General features: G+C 37.6%; 1 protein-coding gene across 4 annotated transcripts in view; it reads right to left on the bottom strand.

The window, feature by feature from the left end:
* The window catches only part of DCTD (dCMP deaminase), a 58,873-nt gene that overhangs the window by 19,123 nt on the left and 15,400 nt on the right, over nucleotides 1–24,350 (bottom strand). The window contains exon 1 of one of the 4 annotated variants that reach the window (XM_017744332.1): nucleotides 16,788–16,810. The exons of the other annotated variants lie outside the window; for them this stretch is intronic. Coding sequence (XP_017599821.1) covers nucleotides 16,788–16,795 — 8 coding nt within the window. The 5' untranslated portion in view covers nucleotides 16,796–16,810. Of the gene's footprint in view, nucleotides 1–16,787; nucleotides 16,811–24,350 lie in introns of those variants that run through there. 4 annotated transcript variants of the gene reach the window in all.

Here is a 24,350-nt window from a genome sequence, read left to right as displayed (position 1 = left end):
TGCGCCCGCAGCGCCCCGGAGCTCATCCCGCTGGCCCGGACTGCTGCGAGCCTCCGCGACACTATAAACCAGTTACTTGAATGTCTGTTCAATTTTCTGACAGATGTTGCTTCTAATGTTATGCTTTGACACAAGCCTGCGGGTTTTTGCCCAGCTCGCGCTCGTAAGGTAAATGCTATTTATTAAAGCTTGACATTAACATATTAAAACGTCTAAAAATCGGAGTTTTTATTTGTTCTCTGGATGTAAAATTGATGTGGAAATTGAGTTATGGTTTATTAATACCTCCAGCTGCTGCCAGGTCTTAGAAGTCTCCCAGGATGCACAGGTAGCTGAACATACACATATATAACCCATTATAGTGCAAAATAAGAGGTATGATAATAAATATTAAATGTTGGTATGGTGTGTTTGTGTTCCTTCTGTGAGAAGCTGCCTACCCTGGCTAGCTGGCTGCCACTAAGGGCATGCCTTTACTGAAGCACTCAAATGGGAGCAAGGTACACATGTTCGCTCCACGGGGCTGCGAGGCATCAAGCGAAGACTGCCCAAACCCAGCCGAACGTGACCAATTCGGTTCCCACTGGAGGCAGTGACAGGGGCAGCAAACTCAGTGATGGACAAAAAGAAAACACTTGCCTTTGAGAGCATCCCCAAGAGGCGGTTGTGTGCGCAAGCCGTGGGTTCACACTGCATGTGAACTGCACCACTGATCAGAATGTGGTCAACAGACATGGCTGAGAGAATGGTTTCCTGCAGCCTGGTCAAAAATCTTCCTCTTCATCCAGGAGGATGCTTCAGGTTGGAAAAACAGGACATTTTTGGGAAACCGGGTACACAGCAGTCCTATCTCAGAAGCTGTCTTTATAGTTCCCCCTCACTGACTATATGCACAGCAAATTGCACAAGTGGGCACCTTACTACACCAATGTGTGCAAGAAGATGGCTAAGCCAAGGAACCTGCCATGCTCATAGTTATTCTTGAAGCTATGCCAAAACAGAGAGGTCCTTCAGTGATCAACACAGAGGAACACATTGCTAATATGTTTTCATACTAAGATTGCTGTATCAGTTAGCTTTTTTTAAAACAACTGACAAACCATCAAATATGAAAATGTTACTTAATTTCACAGATATTCCTATTCAGCTGTAACCAGAAAACTTGGCAAAAGCAACCTGTTATACTTCAACTGACAAATTTTCCAGCCCTCAGAGTGGGAAAACATATAGCTATTTCAGTTTGCAAGACTTCTATTGGCATAATTTCATATGGACAACAAATGCTCATGTATGGTTTGTTAATGAACAAAAAGGAACTATTTAAATGCAAGAAAAAGAAAACAAATTTAATGAAAGTAGCATCACTCAGGAAAGCATAAGCCTGAAGGTGAAATGAAAGGCCTGACTATGGTTGATCACAAAGAGAGTTAAAGAGCACTCAATTATCTGGATAAAATAGCATAATTCAGTTCAAAAAGTTTTCTACTATCTGTATATCTGTTTCTGCACTCTTAAAGTATGAATTAAAATCCTAACACTACAATTACCCATGCCAAATTTGTTATTTTTCATAATTAGGATTCTGATGATAAACCATAACATCTACTACTACTACTTATAATACAGCAGTGATATATGGCCTGAGGAGGAAAACTTTTGGTGGAATTTTAGTTAGTAGACTCCTATAATGTTGCTAAATGACACTTCTTCTGGAAACCTTGCTACATTTTTATTTCCCCTAGGTTTTCAAAGAACTATACTGGAAAATTCTCTCGTGGCCAAGTTGTGACTGTTCTTCTGACGGTGTACTACTGTACTGACATAACAGCCTCTTTCTTCAAGCACACATGGGAAGAAAGGTACACCTGGACTAGGTAAGATTTGGGCCAGGATCCTGTGTTCTAAACACAGGGTTGTGCTGAGGGTAGGTAACTTGACTTACTGCAGGTGTGGGGCAAAGTCATGCTGCCTGGCAGGTTCCATAAGATTTCTTTGGCATCTGCCTGCTTTGCAAAAGCAGCAGCTACCCTGGATCAGCTGTCTGCATCCTCCTCTCCATTAACTCTGAGATCTAGAAGCTTATTTGAACCTTTCATCTGCCTCAGAACCATTCTCTGTGACAGAACTAGAGGGCTCTAACTCAAAACCCCTGTTAAGACAGTCATGCATTCAAATAGGCCGAATTTCTTTTAAATTCATATCTGACACCCTAGTCCTGTCCTTGCACGTTCCTCTCTTGTTCCATAGAAGGAGGATGTATGTCAAAAAGCCTCGAGTATCTCAGGTAATCTTTCACAAGTTATTTTTGTTTGTGTCTCATTTCCTAACAAGGTCCTGAGCGTGGACTATCATGACTTTGCTGGATAGATGTCAATAAACAATCTGAGCTGATTACAAATACTTTAGATGCTCTTATTAACAAAAAGTGATACAAGTTTGAAAGACAAGCTAAATATATAACCATCTGTCAAGTTGCTTATATTTTTAGCTTACTTCTTATGAAACATTCACATCTACCTTTTGTCAATTTTGATAATAGGAAATGAAGTTGAGTTTGGGGAACCCCCAGGTTACAGACCCCACTCCCCACTTTCTTGCTTCTTGCCAACAGACTCTTTTAACTTTGCTGGCAAGCAACATCTCTCCCCAAATGTACCATATGTATAAGTTGTTGCTCAGAGAATAATGTTTGCTATTTGCCAGAATATGGAGCATGCAATTTGGTAGTCCACCCTGAAATCACTCTCAAAACTTAAGGGAAAAGTAAAAAGAAATTGCTAATGAGCTGTTGTCTTTTTCTCTAAGAGAATTAATTTTTCAGGAACTAATTACTAGGTTTGAAGAGAAAGACAAACAAATAAATATGACAGTATGCCTTTATATCTTCTCTGTCTTACAGAGAAGTAATTGCTCATGGACAGAATAATTTTCATATCTAGAGAACATTATTTTTTAGGAAAGACTCATCTTCTAAATATTTTTTACAAATAGGAATTTCTACCTGTGTTAAACATTTCCATCTATACTTGCTTACAGTCTGAGGAACATATTAAATACAAATGCACTTTCTGGTATATGCTGCAGTTCTGAATTTCTATTTATAATCTAATAAAGAATTTGAAGTTATGGCTTCCTCACTGCTCAAATAATATTTGTTGCAATGTCAGGTTTGCACTGTGAACAAAGTCCTATTCTGGAACCCCTTTGCAGAAGACCTAAACAGGGTTAGCTGCAGAAGCTTGTTAGCAAACCAGCCCATTAAGAGGCTGCAATAAACTGTTAGATTTTTACATTGTAGCATTTTATATAGGAAGCATATTTTAGATATGTGTCAGAATTATTATACGATTTTTAACTTTAGCATGTAACTCTTCATATTATAGAATTTTGGAACTACTTATTAATAAAGATGGTAAGAAATGCAACTTGTTACCAGCCTTTGATTAAAACCAAATAGGGTGATATCATGGTAATTATGGTGCAGATGGAAGCCTGTTGCAAGTTCAGTATTTTCAAATTCAGGTGCCAAAATTCAGGACACTGAAATCTGTGTTTAGATGCCTACCTTTTTACAGATTTGTAAACACTGAATGCAAGAGATTCTTGTGTATGGTGAGTATCTGTCAGGATCAATAAAGCCAATATTAAGGTATTTCTCTGCTTTTCATGGCCCAATAGGAAATCATTACTCTTCTCTATTCTTAGATTTTGACGGCTTGTTTATTATGTTACCTTTCTATAACATCTGTTTCTTGAAAACTAGAGTCTAGTGCTAGACTTAAGTTTTCTTCCTTCCTGTCTAAGTGAGATACTATTTTGAGTATCACATTCTCAATCTTCCAGACAAAATTCTGCAAAATTCCCTAAATCCAGAATTTTTCCACATTATTCTGACCAGGGTCAGAAATTAGTATATAAATAATACTCTTTAAACAGTCTTCTGATCAATTTTTAGAAGTACACTATTTTTCATCTCACATAAAAATTTTATGGACATATGGTGACTTCCTAATTTTGACTGTTTTCTTGTTTTATTCATACTGATGGTTCTAGTTTAGGTAGATACTGTCTTTGCAGTACCTTGAACACCTCATTCTTTCTTTGGCATCAGTATATTCTCCAGCTAGATTTGCTCTATCTGTATGTTGTGTGTTATTTGCTGATGTTTTCTCTGTTTTTTCCTAATGTTTGTATCTGTCTCTGACCAGCCTTCTACTTTTGAAATTCCTTTTCCATTCATACCTGTCCTTGCATCCAGATTCCCCTTTTTATGCAATCTCATACAATTTCATACCGAATCCAAAACACAGCACTGTACCAGCTACTAGGAAAAAAATGTAACTTTATCTCAGCTAAAACCAGGACAACAGGACAAAGATGGGTGCTAGAAAAATGGAAGATATTGGATGTGATCTTTTTTCCTATCTCCATCCAGAAACGGAAATCACAGATATTCTTGCTAAGTTGTCCTTTGGAAAGTAAACTGAGACACAAAGTCTCAGACTTCAAGTCTTCTGGCAATCCTAGTGATTCCTTCCAAAACATGAATTACCTTCTTTGTCCACCCATAATAGTGATGATCACAGATATTCCCTAGTTAGAAGTGAGAAATTTATTTTCTGCTTTCAGTATAAAATTTCACTTTCTTGGCATGCTGCTTCTGGACTCAGCAGCTGCCTACATACTTCACAGCTTTCTATTTCTTCTGTTACCTTCCCCTTATATTTCAAGGCTATTTTTAATATCTAAGAAGATTATCTTCTATTTCCACCCCTTCTGATTTGGCAAAATTTTCCTGTGATGATGTAGTAGCTTTTCATACTACATCCATGAATTTTCCCTAAGTCCCAAAATCTCTTGCAGTGCACCAACTTGCAGAAACTCCAACTGGAAAATAACGTTATCTGTAATCATTACAGAAGACACATTCTGAAGACAGAAATCTTTACTTTTCCATACAAATTAGATCAAATACACATATCCTTTCGTATCTGGGCAAACTAGTTTGCTGTTAGTAGTCTTTCCTTTTCTTCTCCTGCTACAAATTCCACTTATGCTTGTCTTTTTTAACCTCAGTGGAATTTCTGTTCAAGCTTCTTGTTTCTCTCAAATTTTTTTTGTTTATGATAAGCTTTAGATTTCCTCTATAGAGAATTTTCCTATTTTTATGTATAATTTCCTGTCATTTATCTTAACTGTATCTTTAGATTTCATTATTACAGTGTGTTAATTTTCATACAAGACCTGCTATACAGAATCATTTTCTTACATCTTTATATGGGATTTAGCATTGAAGGTTTTAAGTAAATGTGCTAAATCCATTCTGTGATAAGAGATGAATGACCCTTTCAGCTAACCTGTGGATTGGGGGGGGGGGGGGGAAGACAATATCTCAGGATTCTCAGATACACTAGCAAAATTAAACTAAGTTAAAAAAAAACCCCAAAATGAACTGCTCTACTCACTCTGGGCTTGTCCTGTATCTCACGTCAGCATGATGAAATCCCTTCAACCTACTTGCCTTTCAAATTGCCAATATGCTCAATTCCCCAAATTAGCATCAAGGGTATTTTCCTTCATCAGTAGGAGGATAACTGCTCTGTCTCTAGGACTTAACACCAAGAGAACTGTGAGACACAAGGCACGATGCCTTCATTTTGTAACATCCTGAGTGTTAGATTGGCATCAGGGCAGAGGGAGCTCAGGTGCCACTATCATTCTATATGTGACTTCTTTTCATCTCTTTTACATTCTGGCTGTTTCCTAAACTCATTGAACTAATTACACGAGAGCAGCTAACAGCCACACTGCTCTAACTTATCAATAATGAAAAGCGAGCTGGAGCTGTCAGGAAATACATTTGACATCCTAACTTGGAAGAACAGGAACTCTGTTCTCCCTCTGTAGATATGAGGGGAAATATAACCATTAGTAAACCTAATTTATTTCGTAAGCAGAGTTGACAGCATGATTCCTTTTCAACATTTCCTGGCACTTTCCTATTATGAGATTGTGCTTTTAGTTGTCTACATCAGACAAACATGATTTGTTCAGACTGAAATAGCCCAAGCTGAGCACTTGCTACTACTAAGATTATTTTTTTATCTTTCAGTTTGTATCCATATTTTTTATGCCATTGTAATTTTAAAACTTTAAAACTTTTTATTATAAATAAAAACATATCCACATTAGGAAGACATTGACTTAGATGGCAAAGACAGCATATGGTAAATGAGGAGCTCTAGCAAGGAGCCACAGCAGCTTTGTGCTATGCAAAAGAGACGATTAGGTAAAGAAGGCAAAGAGCAGGATGTGATTTTTGAAGCAGGGATCATTAAGGAATTCGAAAGTGGATGGGCTATAGACTGTGGAAAGGGAAGACAGACATTAGTTAGATTTATCCAATTCTTATTTCTCAGAATACAACAGAATGTTTTTAGGGTTCAAAGTACTGAAGAAAAACTGTCTTTTGAAGTCAGCCTTCACAGCAGCCTAGGGAGATAAAAAAATTAAATAACAGATGTGCCTTATTTTTTTCAAAACTGAGGAAGCAAAAGGGAACAGATATGTGATATTCCTCCTTTACAGGAAAGTAAACTAAAAACCTCCCTATTACTTCTACAAAAACTTCAATAGGTTCTATAGGGATATTAAGAAGAACTCCAAATCACTCTGCTGGTATATATGTCCTCCAGGGTGAGCATTTTTCCACAGAAGATGAATGTCCTACACAGGCAAAAATAAGAAACAGGTCAAAAATCCCAAGAATTTTATGAACTTTGTGAAAACTGGCTACTCTTATTAGGACAACTTTTTAGAATAAAAATGTTTTTATGCAAAGTCTGCTAAATTGACTTTAATGGTCTTTTAAAGGATTAGACAACAGAGGATTCTTGTTGGGAGATATTATATGGGTCAATTTATTTGTGCATTTTGTGTTAGAAAATTCTTCAATATTTTGAACAGCACTTCGGCTGATCTACAGTACAAGAACCTGAAATTACCTAGCACACTGGGATCAATATTGAGCAATATTTTGTCTCTGAAAGAAATTCATTCTGACAGAAAGGAGTAAGAGCAGTGTAAGGAAACAGAGACTCCGGCTAAAAAGCTGGATACAGAAATTTCCTACAAAGCACTACAAATTAGTTGATGTCACCAGAGCAAAAAAACCATAGTGACAGAATAAAATGTTATCCAGGTTCCAGAATACTTTATTATCACCACCCTAGGTCACTAAGCTTCACAAGCTATATCCATCAAATTTGATAGCAGTATATATACTCAGAGCTGAAGCTGGAAGGTGCAGTGCTTTAATGTACTAACAATGTACATTAAGGCACCTGGGTTCAAAGTCAGTTTATGACAGGAACAAAATGAGTTTGTTGGTCTCAGCCTGCACTCTAGTGGACAATTGCACATAAATCCAGTCCTGAGAAGAATACCAAGAATTAGATTTGTTGGCCAAAACATATGGTGAAATTCATATTCTCTGAACATTATTAAAAACAAAATATCTTTGCTTTTTGTTCTATTCTGAAACACTGCAATATGAGACATTTCCATCAGCATCTCTTTAATACTGTGTTACCAGGATTTGAAAGAATACAACAGAAGGTGAAACAATACGGAGGAGCAGCAAAGGCAATAAGATGCTTCCATGTTAGAGGAAAAATGGAGATATGAGGACATACTACCGTAGCAGACATATATAATGTTTTTTGACTGGGTAAAATATTTATCTTTATTTACCTCTTTTTATAATGTAAGACACAGAGAAACAAAAAAATTATACATATAATAATGATAAAAAAAATTTTTGATACATAATTAGCCTGTAAACTCATGTCTGAAAGATGTCTTAAGAGGCAAGACCTATACAGAACTTAAAAAAAAATTATGCTGTTACGTGAATAATAAGAATAGCAAGGTTAGATATTATTAAAGGAACTCAATACTAGTATGAGGGACTCAAACTCTCACAATTCAAGATATAAAACAAACATAAATTGCCTTAAGCATGAGCAGAAACTACACCCACAGATGTTTTATTTCATTAATGTATTCCATACAGTGTTTACACATATTTCAGTGGGCAGGCAGTAGATTGCTGGAGTCTCAGATTTGTGTAGTCTGTGGTATTTCCTATTTGTAGAAATCAGCTGAAAAAAATTGTCTGGAACTATAACCCCATTTCAGGTTATTGCCCTTTATAGTGTTCAACCTCTTATCCGTCAAGCAAACAATATTGATACCCAACCATTTACAATTACAGTCATATGTCACCTACAGAGGCGAAGTAAAAAATTTATTAAGTTATCCTGTCTTTTCAAAACTTTATTTAAATATAAAGAAAAGTTTGTTATCACTAGGTTAAAACTGACCATTACATATTATATATATTATATTAACATAAATACATACTATATTAACACAGTTTTTTGCAGTCTTATGATCTGTCCTAGTCCAAGCTGACCTTTCCCTTATTTTTCATCATGTCATCTACCTCACTCATTTTCTGGACTGTTTGAACACTTCTACAGTTTACAAGCCTACATTTCAAGATCAATCTAGAATTAAAATTCTTTTTTTATCCAAATAAAGTTCACCTTATGGTGTGGCTACTGTTTAGCATGTTTAGAATGCTATCTTTCTAGATTTTTCATAATTAAAAAGCAGTCTTTTTCAGTCTTTTAATGACAGAGCAGCCTCTCTGGCCATATTCTTCCGAATTGATTCCAAATTTAGAAAATCATCAATTTTTGTAAAAAAGTAATAGTGCCCTCAATTTTGTGAAGAAACGCAACTCCAGATAAACTTCAAAGTGCAATTTATCAAACATGAATTTCCTCTGTCCCCTCAGTTACTATTATACTATTTGTTTATCAAAGCTCTTCCTCCATGGTGCTTTCATAATTACTACTTCTGATTATTTTGTTCCAAAGCTTCTGATAGCTCATGGTTTTCCAAAAGGTGGAGCCAATAAATCTTAGTCTGAAAATATGAGTTTTCATTTACAAAGCCCCCACATTTTTTCTAGGTTTTGTAGATAAAAAGTGAATTTTAACGACTTTTTGAAAGTGAACTAAGTGAATCTGAAAGCCTCTAAAATCACAATGGAAAGAAAGTCAAATTTTAATCTATTGGGGAAAGGAGCTGAACTCATAAATTTTGCTTATGCAAAGATAACAATATGTTTCCATGAGTAAATTCTAGCTCCAAAACTATGTTTTAATGGAATGACTTGACAAGAATAATTTCCTTGAAGATAAAAAAAAATAATTAGAAATGTTAAATAAGGCCCAAATTTGTCAAGCATGACACAGAGGAATGAAACAGCTAACACTCATATAACTTCAAAAGAATTTGAATTATGCACTTAAATTCAGACTTGTGGCATGAACTAAGATAATTACCAGGAAAATAGCAGCTTTTGCAGTCAATAACAGACATTGGATTGAGTTTGTCAATTTTTCTGAGCTGACAAATGAAAGGTGATAGCTGCTGAAATGAGCTGCGGATTGTATGAGAACTACTACGGTCTGTAAGAGATAATGCTTTTATTCTCAAAGCCTGAAGCTGAAAAAATATTAATAAACCATTTATATCTAGCTAGTTTTAGTGCATCAGGTACCCAGGAAAGAAAGGTTTCTTGATAGAGGTAGTCTTTGTTTTCACTTGGCATCAAACATAGCTTTCTAAAAATGTTTTTCTGCTCTATTCTCCTGATAATTCAACAGCAGCAGGACCAAGAAAACCTTGTCAGAAGTACCAGATGCTTGCACAGAATTTCTGTTGTACTCATGACCACCCGCTGGCAAATACTAATGCACAGAACAAAAATAAGTAAGATAGCTATAGCTCAAAATGGATAGTGCAGGAAGTGGGATACAGCCAGTGAACCAACAGAGAAGAAATCCTGCCCGTAACAGTGGTGCCTCTCTGCTAGAGAATAAATAAATAAAACCCACTATCTATGCTATGCAAGATCTTAATCTTGATCTTACAAAAGAGCTTAAAATACTTTACTTTCTGCAGAGCAGAGATCTGTGCATACTAAAGGAGGAACATACTGTAACCATGACTATATATTCCAGCGATATAAACCACTGAATGACAGCTCAGGATGAGCCAAAGCTGATCAAAGCCTCAGGAATTTTATCTCCCCAACTTCTGTGGGAGCCCACTGTGACGAGCTTATCTCTTTGATCCCAAATTTAGAATATGTCAGAATGGGTTAATCCTACAAGTTTATTTTAACATTTGACAATATTTTTTTAATTAAAATGGTAGTCAGGACCCCAGCTTTCAATTTTCTCACTGGTTTCCATCCCTTGGAAAGTGCCAGGGCACAGAGAAAAGTTCTAACTTTTGGATTTCACCTTTTGGCTGAAGTATTTTCATCTTTTCCTAAGGTCTTCCAAAGGTTTCTGAATTGGTTTGCAGAGAAATATGAGTGTTTAAAAAACTTAGAACAAAGTCTTAAGAAGTGCCATGGAAAGGAAGTGAGAAGAACCCCTGCCTGTTACTATTTTTACAGCTCATTATTTGAAAAGTTGTTGATTTTTTCATGCCGTAATTGCAGTGTCTTAGCCATGGTACAAATATGGTACAGATTTCCCAGACCAGGCAGTCAGTTCCCTGTACCCAAAGGTATGGTGCATCTGGACAAGCAGGTCATCACCCTGAGCAATGGATCTTCCTATGAGCCTGACTGGCAGCTGAGTTACCCAAGGCTTGTGCTCCCTTATATGAGGCTGACGAGAGGAGAACCCTACACTTTCCTTCTGCTCAGTCTCACTGCAACCACGTGATTACTTCTGCACAGGGGCCTCGACACGGAGCTGTTCCCTTTGGTTCCGCCAGCCCTGTGTGTGCCACACTCGTGACACATCTGGGTCACTGAACACGTAGCATGAAGAGTTGTCCCTGGTGCTTTAGCAGGGAAGCTCAAGGCATACCTATTACCTGACAGCGCATAGCATCACTTTCATTACAATTGTCATTCCAGATGCGATGCCAGTAAGAGTGCCACAAAAAGTACAAATAGGGACAATTGTTCACTGAAACCAATAGTGCTACAAGGGAGGGAAGCGCAGGGCAGCTGCATGAATTAAATATCCGTAAGACTAGGGGAAAAAAGCAAGGGCAAGTAAGCACACAAAAAGTCCTAGAACAGCACATATTGCCCCATATCTTCCCACATTTTAATTTCTTTGTTCTCTACAGACCCAGCTCCGAGGAAGGGAACCCTGCCAGGAATCTCCTTCAAAAACATCTAGACTAGATCATGGTCAAGGAACAGCTAAGGGCTTACATCCAGGCACTTCTTCCCTACAGCTCTGTTTTAATTCAAAAGGAGTAACAAAGTAAGAAAGAGGAAGTTTGTTAAAACGAAGAGAAGAGCAGCTCAGAGTCTCAACTCTGTACAGGCACCAAGGAACCTGTTTAATGATACCATAGCCAAAGTACATACTTTCTCTTAAGAAAGACTTCAGAAAGGGCAAAGGAAGCTGGTGTAACTAACCAGCAGGGTAAGTAAGGCTGTTAGAAGCAAAAATCTATCTTAGAAAATGCTGAAGTCATGTTCAAATGGCACAAGAAGAAAGAGTTACAAACTCTGCAAGGTTAAATGTGAAAACATAATAAGACAGACCAAAAAGCACCTGAAGAATATCTAACAAAGGAATCAAAACTAATAATCCTTTTCACTACAAAACACATCAGGAGCAGGAAATTTGCCAGAAACTGTAAGGCTAGTTTGTTTTCAGGGCATAAAAGAGTACTCAGAGAAGTCAAGGTCATTGCAGACAAGCTAAGTGAACCCTTTGCATTGGTGTTCGTTGTGGAAGGAACTGGGAAGATTCCAAAACCAGAACCCTTCTTGGCAGGGAACTCATCTGAAGAGCAGTCTGAAATTGAAGAGATTACGGAATAAACAGATAAAGTGAAAATCACCAGGACTATATAGTATACACTCCAAATTTCTGAAGGAAGTCAAGGACAAAAGAGCTGAATTACTCACTGCAGGGTTTAACCTATTGCTTAAAATTGCTTTGCTTCTGGAAGGCAGCAGATGCGAAATTGATTTTTTAAAAAGGTTCCAGGGAAAATCTGGAAATAGTAGGACTCTAAGTCTGATGTGTACAGGGCAAATTACTAGAAGCTTTGATAAGAAACAGAATCAGGACATACCTGGCTAGATCTGATTTATTTGAAAAGAGTTAGCATTCTGTTGAGGAAGATACTGCTTTACAATTCTAATAAAAGTTTTTCAAAGGAGCCAAAAAGGACGTGGATTATATGGGTGTGATGATATTGATTTCCAAAAGACATGAGTTCAGGTTAGAATTAGGGTTTTCTAAACCCAAATGTCTACAAGGGTGGTAAGACTGAAGGTAGAAAAGAAAAAGACCACCAAGACAGGACTTGGGGGTGCTGGTTTACAGGGAGCACATTATGTGAGGGCATCCTAAGCAAGTTCAGCCTGGTCTGACATAGGCCTTGGCGCAAGACTAAGGAAAAATTATTCCAAAGAGTGTGACTCTTGTTCTCTAATAAAGAAAAAGGCCCAGAAAAGCAAAGGCCTCTTACTGGTAAAATGAGACACTATTCACTGTGTTGTTATTTTCAGTGCTTTCAGATGTAGCTTAGTAAATAGGATTTTGTCAATACAAGTAAAAGGCCAGACACTCTACAGTGACACGATAGTGCAGGGCTTCAGGAGCTGTCTGTGCTTGTCTTGACATGAGCTGATTTTAATTCGGGGTTTTCTTTTGTGTGTATGTGACAATCATCTAGTGGTCAAGAGGATATTACCTACATGGGTTGACCACAGTCTGTGTATACTTTATATGGTAAAAGCATAACTATCATTGTAACTGTGGCTTTTTACATTGAAAGGGGCTGTGGGGAAAATTTCGGACTTTACCAATGAGAAGGATGCAAACTGCTGTAAGAAAACCCAAGCAGATCGCAAGTCAGAGGGGAAAGAGACTCCTACTGTGAACATCAACATCTTTCCATCAAAGGACACAGGAGGCCAATGACATGTCCATTTCTGAAGCAATCTTTTTAAGGAAGATGGAAGTTGTCAACCTTAGGACCCATTGGGACATGCAGAAGGTGAGCACTGCACCACAGAAACTGAGTAGGAAAAATAAAGTTTATAGGAACAAGTTTAGCTGTATTGTTAACGGTTTTTTTCTGCATTAATGGAGTGAATTGTACCATTAGATTATTAAAACATTAACAGGATTAGCACTACATTTGTACCTCTTATTTTAAGGCATGATCCCTTTAGCACATAGGATTTGAAAGTAGCATGAATCCAGCCTCAGGCTAAGGCTAGTCATAAGGTCTAGGGTTAAGGTTTGAAAAACTAGAAAACTTACAGAGGGTGATGAGGCTGAGGGTAGAAAAGGGACTCCAAGGAAATGCAGGACAGGTGTCCAGGAGATTCCCAGGGAGAGCATTATTCAAGGGGCCTTAAGCATGCTAGGAGGCTTCAGCCTAAGCTCAGTGTTAGTCTTTGACAAAGTTCAGAAAAGGTGGTTGAAAAGAGTGTGCGTCTTGATTCAATGTGGAAGAAAATGTCTGGAAAAAAAAAGACCTATCATAAGTTATTATATATATGTATATATCTCAGAAGCAATATCTGCTATATTGCTCTTTGTGGATTCATAGAATCGTAGAAATATTTAGGTAAGAAAATACCTTTAAGATCATCAAGCCTAACCATAAACCACTTCCAGGTCCACTCTTTGAACCTGAGCTCTGGCTAGGCTATGATTAAAGTTTGTTTCATACAATCCTGACAGGGATGGGGGGACTGAGAGTAAGAACTGGAACCCCCTGGGAGTAAAGGGCAGGCCTTAAGAGGTTCCTTAGTAACAACATTAGGCTAAAGGACCCTGCATCTCTCTAAACAATAACAACTTAAAAAGGGAGCCTTACTGCATGGATGGTTAAAAGATAAAAGGGAGAGCATCAGAGTAAATGGTCAGTATTCGTAGTGAAAGAGGTCAAAAGTGGAGATTTGCAGTGGTCTGTCTATGTTTTCCAGTACATTTATAAATCAATTTAAAATGAGAGCCAACAATGAGATGACAGTTTGTGCTGGTGATACCATACAATTAATGGTTAGTGGGACAAAGGTTCGTTGTGAAGAACTGCTGCAGTCCCAGAGACCAGCGAAGTCCCTAAACATACAATACAAACTATGTTTCCTCTTTGAAGGGAGTGAAAGAGAATATGCCAGAAGGGATATCTGCTGGTCCAAGATTATGTAGAGGGAGATGCCAGCTCTGTCACTTCACTATTTGGCCCCCAGTTACAACTCCATCTGGTAATGGTTCAAGGGGCTTTGGGCTTGCATGCTCCAAGAGATCAACTGTCACGATGGACAATGTCCAGGGGCCAGAAACCCTCCAGAAGCAATGTTAGGACCCATCAGTCAGTGTTGTAAAATCATTAAGTCACATGAATGGCTGGAGAACCAGTCTTCTAAGGCTCTACCAACTTGTGCAGCTGGCTGTAGTGGTCAAGTTTATGGGACTATGCTTTGCATATAGAACACAACTTTCTCTTCATGGAGAGTCACAAACTGAGGCTTTGTTTTTTGGATTTCAGGAAGCCAACAGTGAAGATGCTTACATTTTCCTCTAGTTTTTGTCATTATTTAAAATCTGTATCCACTAAAAAAATCACAAAGAACAGAAATACAAGGTATGCAAAGAAAAAATTCTGTTGCTAATCAAGTTCTGTATTACCGTTAACATCCCCACAAAATTTTCAGTGAAGTAAAAAACAGCATATGGCAAAAGTCTCAAATCAGACTTCTTTTCACCATGAATCACTGTGGAATTCATTGGGGTTTCAGTGACAAGACTTTTTAAAGGAATTCCAGTTTTAAATATATAACAGCCTAATAGGTTGGAACAGTAATTCTTCTTCCATAAAATTTAATGGGTACTTTTTAGATTTCATGTGTTTGTGACATTTTTGCAGACTCCTATTTCTTTTGTTGTTTTCACATTGCAACAGAGTCGCACCCCAGGGTACTCTTTGAAACTGTAACTGATGTAAAAGCTTGACTGGCAGATTTTTGTGCACAAAATATATGTTTCAGGACATGTTAAAGTATTTCTTGATGGAATCTACTTTGTTCTCTATTAGGCTGTAGTTCATTTCTGTTATGTGAAAACATATTTTTACATTGGGTACAGTACCAAACACATTGCTTTTTGTACTGTCTGTAAAATGTTAAATATTGCTTATGGCACTATGACAGGTATCTAAAAATACAAGAGGAACACTTCTATTTTGGTAAACTGCCCAGATCTTCCACACAAATAGAATATTTAATATTTTGGTGTGAAGATTACCAAAATGGAAATCATGCATAACAAACTAGCTTTGTTTCTTTGGGAAAATGACAACAAAAGCAGACAAAAGTATAGAAGCATATATTGTTAACTTGGATTCCAAGGAAGCTTTTAATCCAGTACCAAATAGATTATTAATGAATAGGGTAAGAAGGTAAGAAAGTAATTGTCAACTGGACAACAAACTGGCTTGCTTTCAAAGTCAAAGAATGGCCAAAAACATGAAAGGAAGATGACAAATGCAGAAAGCTTACATTAGATCCACATCTTCATCACACTAAAACACTGGACAACTGACAGAGCTTCAAGGTGCGCAAATTGATGTGTGAGGAATACAGGTAACAGCTGATCATGAACAGAAATGAGGATAATACAGTTCAAATTCAGTGGAGAAAAAAAGGTGGGTATGCATATGCTATAAAAGTGAAAATTTATAATGTATAAAAGTAAGTATGTTAAAAGTAAGAATGTTAAAAAAATAACAGAGATTCTACCCTAAATTATGGGTTGTACTGAGCGTGTCAAAGACCTAGTGGTGTTCAATAAAAAGTTTACAACATCAGGTAATTAGATATATGGTTATATTAAATTATGTTCAAACTATTTGGTAAGAATGTAAAATACCATTAGTCATTCAATATCTGGCAGCAGCTAGAAAGGACAAAAACAATGTACAGAAGATGGAGAATGCTAAATCCAGACTCATAGTACAAAGGAGCATGGCAAGAACTGAAAACTACAATATTAGTTTGTTTCAGGAACACAAAGATTAACACTTCTTTCCATCAGTTTACTTGTTTGTCTATGCAGTGAACTGGTAATTATTCCAGCAGATGCACCAGATTGATGGAACTGCAAAATGAATTTTACTCTGAGAATTTTCCAGTTATTGTCAAAAAATCAGAAAGAGGAACAGAGGTAGAGGACAGCCCTTGTTGGAAGACTGCTGTGGTATTTCTGGGAATAAAGAGGGATTTCATGCACTGTATTTCAAAAGTGTATGTATTAAGCATCAAGTGATGTTCCTTGTTGCTGTAGTCTCTAACCAGTGCAGTATATGCTAAACTCATCATTGGTGTGTATACCCCCGCACTTTGTGTACTGCAGTGTGAATTCTCCCCTCACCCTCAAGGTGTGTACTCAAGAATAGTGACTGGAAGCAGTGCTATTGCTACCAAATCCTTGATTTACATAAATCACATGGGGGTTTTGTCTCCCACCTGCCTTTTCAATTTCCAAATGCAAAAGAAGAAAGAGTTAGACAAGATGGTCATAAACTAAAACACACAAAGTTCCACATCAACAGGAGGAAGAACTTAATTACATTGAGGGTAGCAGAGCACTGAAACAGACTGCCCAGGGAGGTTGTGGAGTCTCCTTCTCTGGAGACATTCAACCCACCTGGACATTTTCCTGTATAACCTGCTCCAGAGGTCACCCTGCCTTGGCAGGGGGATCAGACCAGATGATCTCTAGAGGTCCCTTCCAACCCAAACGATTCCGTGATTCTGTGAAGATAAGGCAACACCAAGTGTAAAGTACACTTCACATATAACCATACTCATTAGAATCAAGATAGCTTATTCTTTTGACAACAGCTCCCAAATAAACATTTGGCTGAAGTTGAAGCAAAGAAATAAGTGATGCTACATGAAGAGCTCACAGAGGCACTACTCTGAACATAATAAGCAGTAAGTGCCCAGCTCAGTCCATAGCTATGGATGGTTTGTGGATTCTTATATCTTTGCATCTGGGACTAATGCTTGCTCTCAGGCAGTTCTCTTTGTTGTAGATAATGGTCTTGCTTTCTTATTCTTACTTCAGTTACCTAGATTACAGCAAAGCACAGCGAGACCTGCACCTTTCCAGATGCTCTAGCCTGTTTCTCATCTTCTGAAAATCAGAGTAAATTCTGGTCACATAAAACTCATTCTGCACTCCTCATACTGCTTTTTCATTGATTTGAAATCTGAAGATCTGAGATCCCAGTATTCTGCAGCCTCAGGTTAAGCTAACTGAAATCTAGAGGATGAATAATGTGAGGTTATGACTTGAAAGAGTTGCTTTATTGCCAGCCTCTATCAGAATAAAATCTACCTGTATGACAGACAAAATTCTAGAGGGACAGAGATAGGGAAAAGAAATAAAAATAGAATTAATTCTTGCAGAAAGGAAAGACAATCACACACGGTCACTGCCTTCTGCTTCATCTGCAAGACCAGCTACACCATAAAACAGACCCTTCCTCAATGACACAAACCAAAATGATGCATACGTGTTTCCCCAGTATTTTTAGGACAGAGGTTAAATGATACATCACTATTGAAAGAATTCAAATACCAAGATACTAAGCGTGACATAAGAAAATTAATAGAATAGAATAGAATAGAATAGGTCTTTTTTTCACAGTGAGTTCTAACCTTCACTACATAGAGCAGTGTCTTGCTACTGATGTCAGATGCCTATGGAGAAAATTGGATTGAAAGCAGTGATTGTGGGGGATCCTTCCCGACAGGTTTTTTTGCTGGAGATCAAGGTACTGAGAAGAAAATAAACATTCTCCTTGTCCCATCCGAATCATTCTCACAGCAAGGGGATGAACTAATCTCTGCCATGCTCACCCATTCTGTGTTGGACTTTTTTAGCTCCTCTATGTTATTAAACCTATCTAAGTGAGCATAGACAGTGCTCGTAGTTTTATTTTATGATTCTCTTGAAATAGCTTGTGGCTGTTTGTGCTTAATTCTTAACACATCTTAGATATTTTCAGCATCTTACTGGGTGATGCTAATATAAAGATGCTGTCAAATGCTCTGATGAATCTTAGCTCTATACTTCATATCTAATATTTTCATAAAGAATTTTTCCTCAAAGACTTTCAGGTATCCACCTTCAGTAGATTTCCAGATTTTGTATCCACACATTAATATGCAAATTATCCCTACTATTCCTCCTTAAAGCAATCTCCTAACACTTCTTTTCATAATATTGTCAGCTTCTAACTTTTGAATGCTCATTTTGTAATACTAATAACCATTTTTGGTAGAATATGCAAAATAGAGCAATCTGCAGTTAGCACAACTGGCATCAGTGGTATTATTCCTACTCTTGGTGAGTACAATGATGAATACAAATAGGCCCAATACATTTGAGAATAGTTTCTTGGGATCCTATTCTTGACAATTTTCCATTTGATTGTTTCTTTTATGGAGCTTTCAAAATGTCCAGAAATTTTCTATGTCTTTCTAGTAAGTTGGAAGAAATATAATAATAAATTTAATAGGCATGTAGTGAATGAAGCTGTGAAAATGAAATGAGGGTAGAAGCAGAAATGGAAGCAATCTCACCACTGTACTATTAAAAAAAAAGGACTTACTGTGAGTTCTTTGCTATCTGTTATTATATTGAAAAGAATTAATATATTAAATGTACTTACTGGTAGCTCATTTATAAGTAAATGGTCATCAGCTACGGTCTATACGGTGGTCTTACATTATTTATTAGCTCCTGTACCACATCATCCAAACATAAGCCTTAATCAATACATCATCGATACTTCAATTCTTTATTCTATGTGATCTAAATTATGTAGCTTTAAAAAAATATATATATATGTATATATGTGTATATATATATGTATATAAGTATATATATATATATATATTATGCCCAGTCTTTCCAAACCCACCAGAAATAAACTTACTTCTAATCAATAAAGACACACATATCTCCTGGGAACTGTGACTAGTTCTACATACAGAGTAAGGAATTTAAATAGCATAAGATAAAATGGCAGAAGTTGTTTATGCATTCCAAATTTGCAGCCTTAGAGCTTCAAAGATGAATGGAACTAGGTTCAATGTTTAGGCAATGGCCTTATTTTATTGGGAATTGTGCTCATGTCATGAGAATAGAGAATGCTCAAGATCTCAAATGTTAGAAGAGAAGAGAAGCGGTGTAAGTTAAGTCTCTCTGAGGCGAAAGTTAATTCTCTCTGAATTCCTGCAGTAATTTTAAAAGGATAGAATTATGGAATGCATTACTACCACAAAGTATCTTCTCCTTCTTGATTTTGTAAGATTTGAAGTGATTGAAAGGAATGGTAAAACAATAAAAAACAGTCTTTGTTTTTCAATAAACTGCTTCCTTCAGGAAAGTGAGATGGTTAATGACACAACAGTAAATGCTGAAGATACAGCTTGACATACTTTCTGTAGTGGAAGTCATGTTGGGATTGTAGCAGGCCTTAGGCTGAATGTTTAAGTACAGCCATACTTCACCCACAGGCTTGAATGCAATTTCAGTTTACTTAGGAATTTAACTAACTTTATTTCAAACCACAGGGAAAAAAAACCCCCAACCTTTAAAACTTCTTAGTATTACCCCTAAACTTATTTTAAAGGTGTCTTTTGATTAGAAAAACTAACCCATTAATCTGAATGACAATTATTACTGTTCTCAAAATGAAACCACTTAAAGAATCTGGGTGTTCTTATGGAAAAGTTTAAAACTATTATACTTCAAACTAAATTTGAAGGTATTGCATATTGAGTTGCCTTTTTCTTTTCTCCCATCGATTTTAATTACTAGTACATTTGCATGAAAATAGGATCTTTACTTCTTGAAAGCTCATCAGCTCCTGCTGCTTATTCTTCATTGAAGATGTCAAATGCAAAGGGTTAGATCTTCAGGTGAGGAAGAAGCAAGAGCAGATGTGCTTAGAAGAAAGGAAGTTTTTATGCAAATACTATTTTTAATAAAACAGAACAGGATAAAAAATGAAAATGCATGCTCTGAAAGCAAAATTCCAACACCTCTTCCAGGATATATAGATGTCACTCCAAACAAAAGTAATTTTAAATTTTAAAACTGAATATAATGAAAATACAATATGAAACCCTAAAGATTCACTAGATCATTGCTTACTTCAATTTCCCTACTTGATACTCATGCTCTTATTGTACAGAAAGGAAACATGAGACCCAGGCAGTCGGATTCATTTAAACCCTCAAAATAAGGTATTTCCTATAAAAAGTTTCTACTTTTGATTGTCCTTTCTAAAACAAATGGCTGATTTCTACTTTTATATTGTAAAAACCAATGGTCAAACACTTATGTGAAGAAACCATGAGCAGCCAATACTGAATGAACACAAATTATGAAGTAATTATTGGCTTCTCCATGTGCAGATCCAGTTGTAACGCAGTGGTGCAACTCTTTGAGGGAGTTTGCACCACCACGTCTGTGCTTTCAAAGAGAACTGAAGGTATTTAACACCATATTTAATATAAGACCCCTGCTTCTACATCTTGACAATGTAGCTTGATTCCAGCTAACAACAAAACTGAGTATGTGAAAAGAGGAATGAGAGTCTGAGCTGTATTTGCAGTACAGGAAAAGCCATCAAAGTCTCACGCACTGCTCTGCTTTAAAAGTGCTATTGTGCTCTACTAAATGTTATTGAACATTAACTGGTCTTTAGATAGCTCTGGCTATTGAGATAATAAATGTGGCAGTTATGTTTGACAATCATTGCAACTGCCTGCAGCCTATCTGGGTAGCTCCCTGAAGTTCATCACACTCTGGGCACCAGACTGGTGATGACAGTAAATGAGCTGTTATTCATCAGGTATTCCAAATCTGCGCACAAAAATTTGGCCCTGTAAATGTTTTGGAATGACAAAAGGGCACTAATGATTGTCATGGTCAGATCCCCAGTCTGTGTAGCGTAAACTATGGGCAGTACGGCCTCTCTGATAAAAGGGGGCACCACTGGTGAAGGGAAAGGGAAAAGGGAAGGGAAGAGGAAAGGAAAGGGAAAGGAGAAGGGGAAAGGAAACATGGTTGGGTCTATAACATGAGTCCTGCTAAGAAAAATACATCTCTGTCAAAGCTCTGGAAGTGGTACTTAGCCTCATTTCTTCTGGTACAGAAAATGGCACAGAGGCAGAGGTAAGGCCCAGAGAGCATTTTACCTGCAGCCAGGAAATATTGACAGTGCACTCAAATACTTGAATTCAAATCTGAAAAACAAATGAATTGCTACTAATAAAAACAAAGCACAGAGTCCCTTTTACATTGTTTCATCCTGTTTAAAACACAAACATTTGCACACTGCAAGCCTCAAATGGATAAATGCTACCATGAGAACTTATAAGCCATCTGCTGGCTTCCTAATGAAGCCAGTAACTATTATTGTTTACAGTTGAACACCGGGGGTCATGTGTATTTGCTGTAATGAAAGAATCAATGCATCACTGCAGATGCTAAAAGAGAACTTTTTTTTTCCAGACGGCTAATTATAAATACAATAAAATAGCAAATTAAAAAAAATCTGTTCATTTCCATAGAGAAATAGGCTTGGCACATCAATTACAAAACACAGCACTGCTCTGTTTCCTAGTATTCTCCACTTGACAGGCTCAGCTTACAGAAACAGAATCACAAAAAGTTACTCTTCAATACTTAACAAACAGCCGATCACCAAGGGGTTCTTAGCCCCTAATTCTCTAACCTTTACAAACCTCCTACATTATTTAATTGTACTGTTTATCTGAATGTAATGATAAAGTGTGCCTTAGCAGATATCTCTCTGTTGCTGTTTCGCTCTGTTTTTCTTGCTCAAAGACACAGGATATATGAAAACTTGGTTGAGCTATTAAAAGCATCCTGAAGTTTCTTGGATTTTTTAAATGTTGATGAGAAATTGATACACAGCAGTAATACAATCAATTTCTGGCTCATAATTTCATCACCCAAAAAATAATATACTTACAAAATCTGACAAACTAATTCCAAACATTTAGCAAAACTAAAAAATTATAAACAACTGGACATTTGTACATGATGGAATTCTAAATTTCACTGAATGCAAGCCATTAATTTTGAAATTTTATTAATGGCCTTTATTTTCTGTAAAAAGAGTATCTTAATTTCAGGAAATTTCCTAAAGCCTGTGAATCAAGAGAGCTTACTTGCCTTGCTGAGTCAAAAACCTGCAAGTGACTCCTCATTACCCTCTGATACCATCAGGGCCATGTCACAGCTGCCTTGCAGCTTCTACTCTCCTCATACCACTTGTAACATACACAGAGCTACAGATCTATCATATGGGTAAAATGCAGTATAACATAGTGGCTACACGGGATGCAATAAACAGGAAACCTGCATAATTGTAGGCCACAAATCAATAAATCCATAGGAAAGAAAGGGAACAAACAATATTCCACTTTTACAATAATACTTGTAGCAGGTGGTATTCAAGGCAGAAATAAAGCAAGCTGTCAGCAGGAGAATACTGCTTCTTTTCAGATTTTGTCTTCATATTGTGGTGATGGCCTGGGAGAGCTAACACCAGGTAAACCAGAGTGGGAAGAGTTCATTAGTGAGGTCAGAGAGTCCAGAGGAACACCACTATATAGGAAGATCTACTAAGTCTGACACTCGGGTACAGTGCTGCACCCTGACAATGCCCACTCCCTGCTCCCGGCCTCACATGCCTGCTTGGTTGGATGTCACTGATTGTGTGAGGTGCAGGGACTGGGAACCCCAAGGAGAGGCCCCACTGCAACCCCTTGCTGAGGCCTCTTCCTTGTCTGATGGTCGCACCCTGTGCCCAGCACCTGTGGGCAAACCTGTTGTGTAAACTGCCACGTTTTCCTGAAGTATGCACGTACCACCAGCAAGTGGCCTGTGATGCTGGGTTGAGAGAAGATGGAGGGGCCTCCTCAGTATCCAAAGCTTTGCTTTGCTTTGCATTGCCTCACTTTGCTTTGCTTTGCTCGGCTTCGGCAGACCTCGCTGAACCCTCCCAGACAAAATCACTAAAAAGAGCTGAGTGATTGGAGTAGAGAAGAAGATGAAGAGAATAATTGTTTCAGCTGGAATACAGTTAATTTTCTTCCTACTAGCTGGTACAGTGCTGTGTTTTGGTTTAGGATGAGAATAATGTTGGTAACACACGGATGTTTTAGTTGTTGCTAAGCAGTGTTTACACTAAGCCACAGAATCTTCAGCTTCTCACCCCACCCCCAGCAGTGAGCAGGCTGGGGACAAGAAGCCAGCAGGGCACACAGCTGGTACAGCTGACCCAAACTGGCCAAAGGGATATGGCATCATGCTCACTATACAAACTAGGGGAAAGCTGGACAGTGGCCACTGCTCAAGAACTGTCTGCACATTGATCAGGGTGAGGTGAGCAATTGTACTGTTCATCACTTGTTTTGTATACTATTATTACTATTATCATAATCATTATTACTATTTCTCCTCCTTTTTCTGTCCTATTGAACTGTCTTCATCTCAACCTACGAATTTTATTCCCCTCCCCTGCCCCCAGTTCTCTCTCCCATCTCTGTGGCAGGAGGTTGGTGAGCAAGTGTCTGTGCGGTGTTCAGTTGCCTGCTTGATTAAACCATGACGCCCCATCCAACACACAAAGGGTTGATGTAATGGCAGATCTGACAAAAGTGTGTTAAAACAAATTTGTTATAAGCATTTCTGAAATTGTTTAACACTTGCTGGTCACAATATTGACTTATTTCCTGTCAGAGCTGTTGCGCTAGTTCTCAGGGTTGTATTATGTAACACTTTATTTGCTGTGTATGATCCCTGTTGTGCTGTTTATCACCTCCAGGGCCTGGATTAAGGGTATAATTTTGTTGTACTTTGTAACACTGGCTTATGATAGGATAAAATTACTGGCCGTGAAACTAATCTGGTATTTGTACTCAGCATTACCGTCATTTCAGTACTCTGGGAGCCATCTCAGAACTATTAATTATTAATAATGACACTCTTTACCTTTTCAACTCAGAGATTCAATCTATGGGGAACACAAAGGAGGACACTTTCCCCTGCTTCTCCACCTTCCCTTTCTCCTTCACCTTCCCCTTCTCCTCCAGGCTAGTTCAAACAGCTCTTGAAAATTTTTTATATCCTCAGGATGTTCAAACCAGCGTGTTC

The sequence above is a fragment of the Corvus brachyrhynchos genome, unplaced genomic scaffold (genome assembly GCF_000691975.1).
Source record: "Corvus brachyrhynchos isolate BGI_N302 unplaced genomic scaffold, ASM69197v1 scaffold17, whole genome shotgun sequence".
Taxonomy (NCBI): domain Eukaryota; kingdom Metazoa; phylum Chordata; class Aves; order Passeriformes; family Corvidae; genus Corvus; species Corvus brachyrhynchos.
The sequence above is the reverse complement of the archived record's forward strand: the minus strand, read 5'-3'. Positions and strand labels throughout refer to the sequence as shown.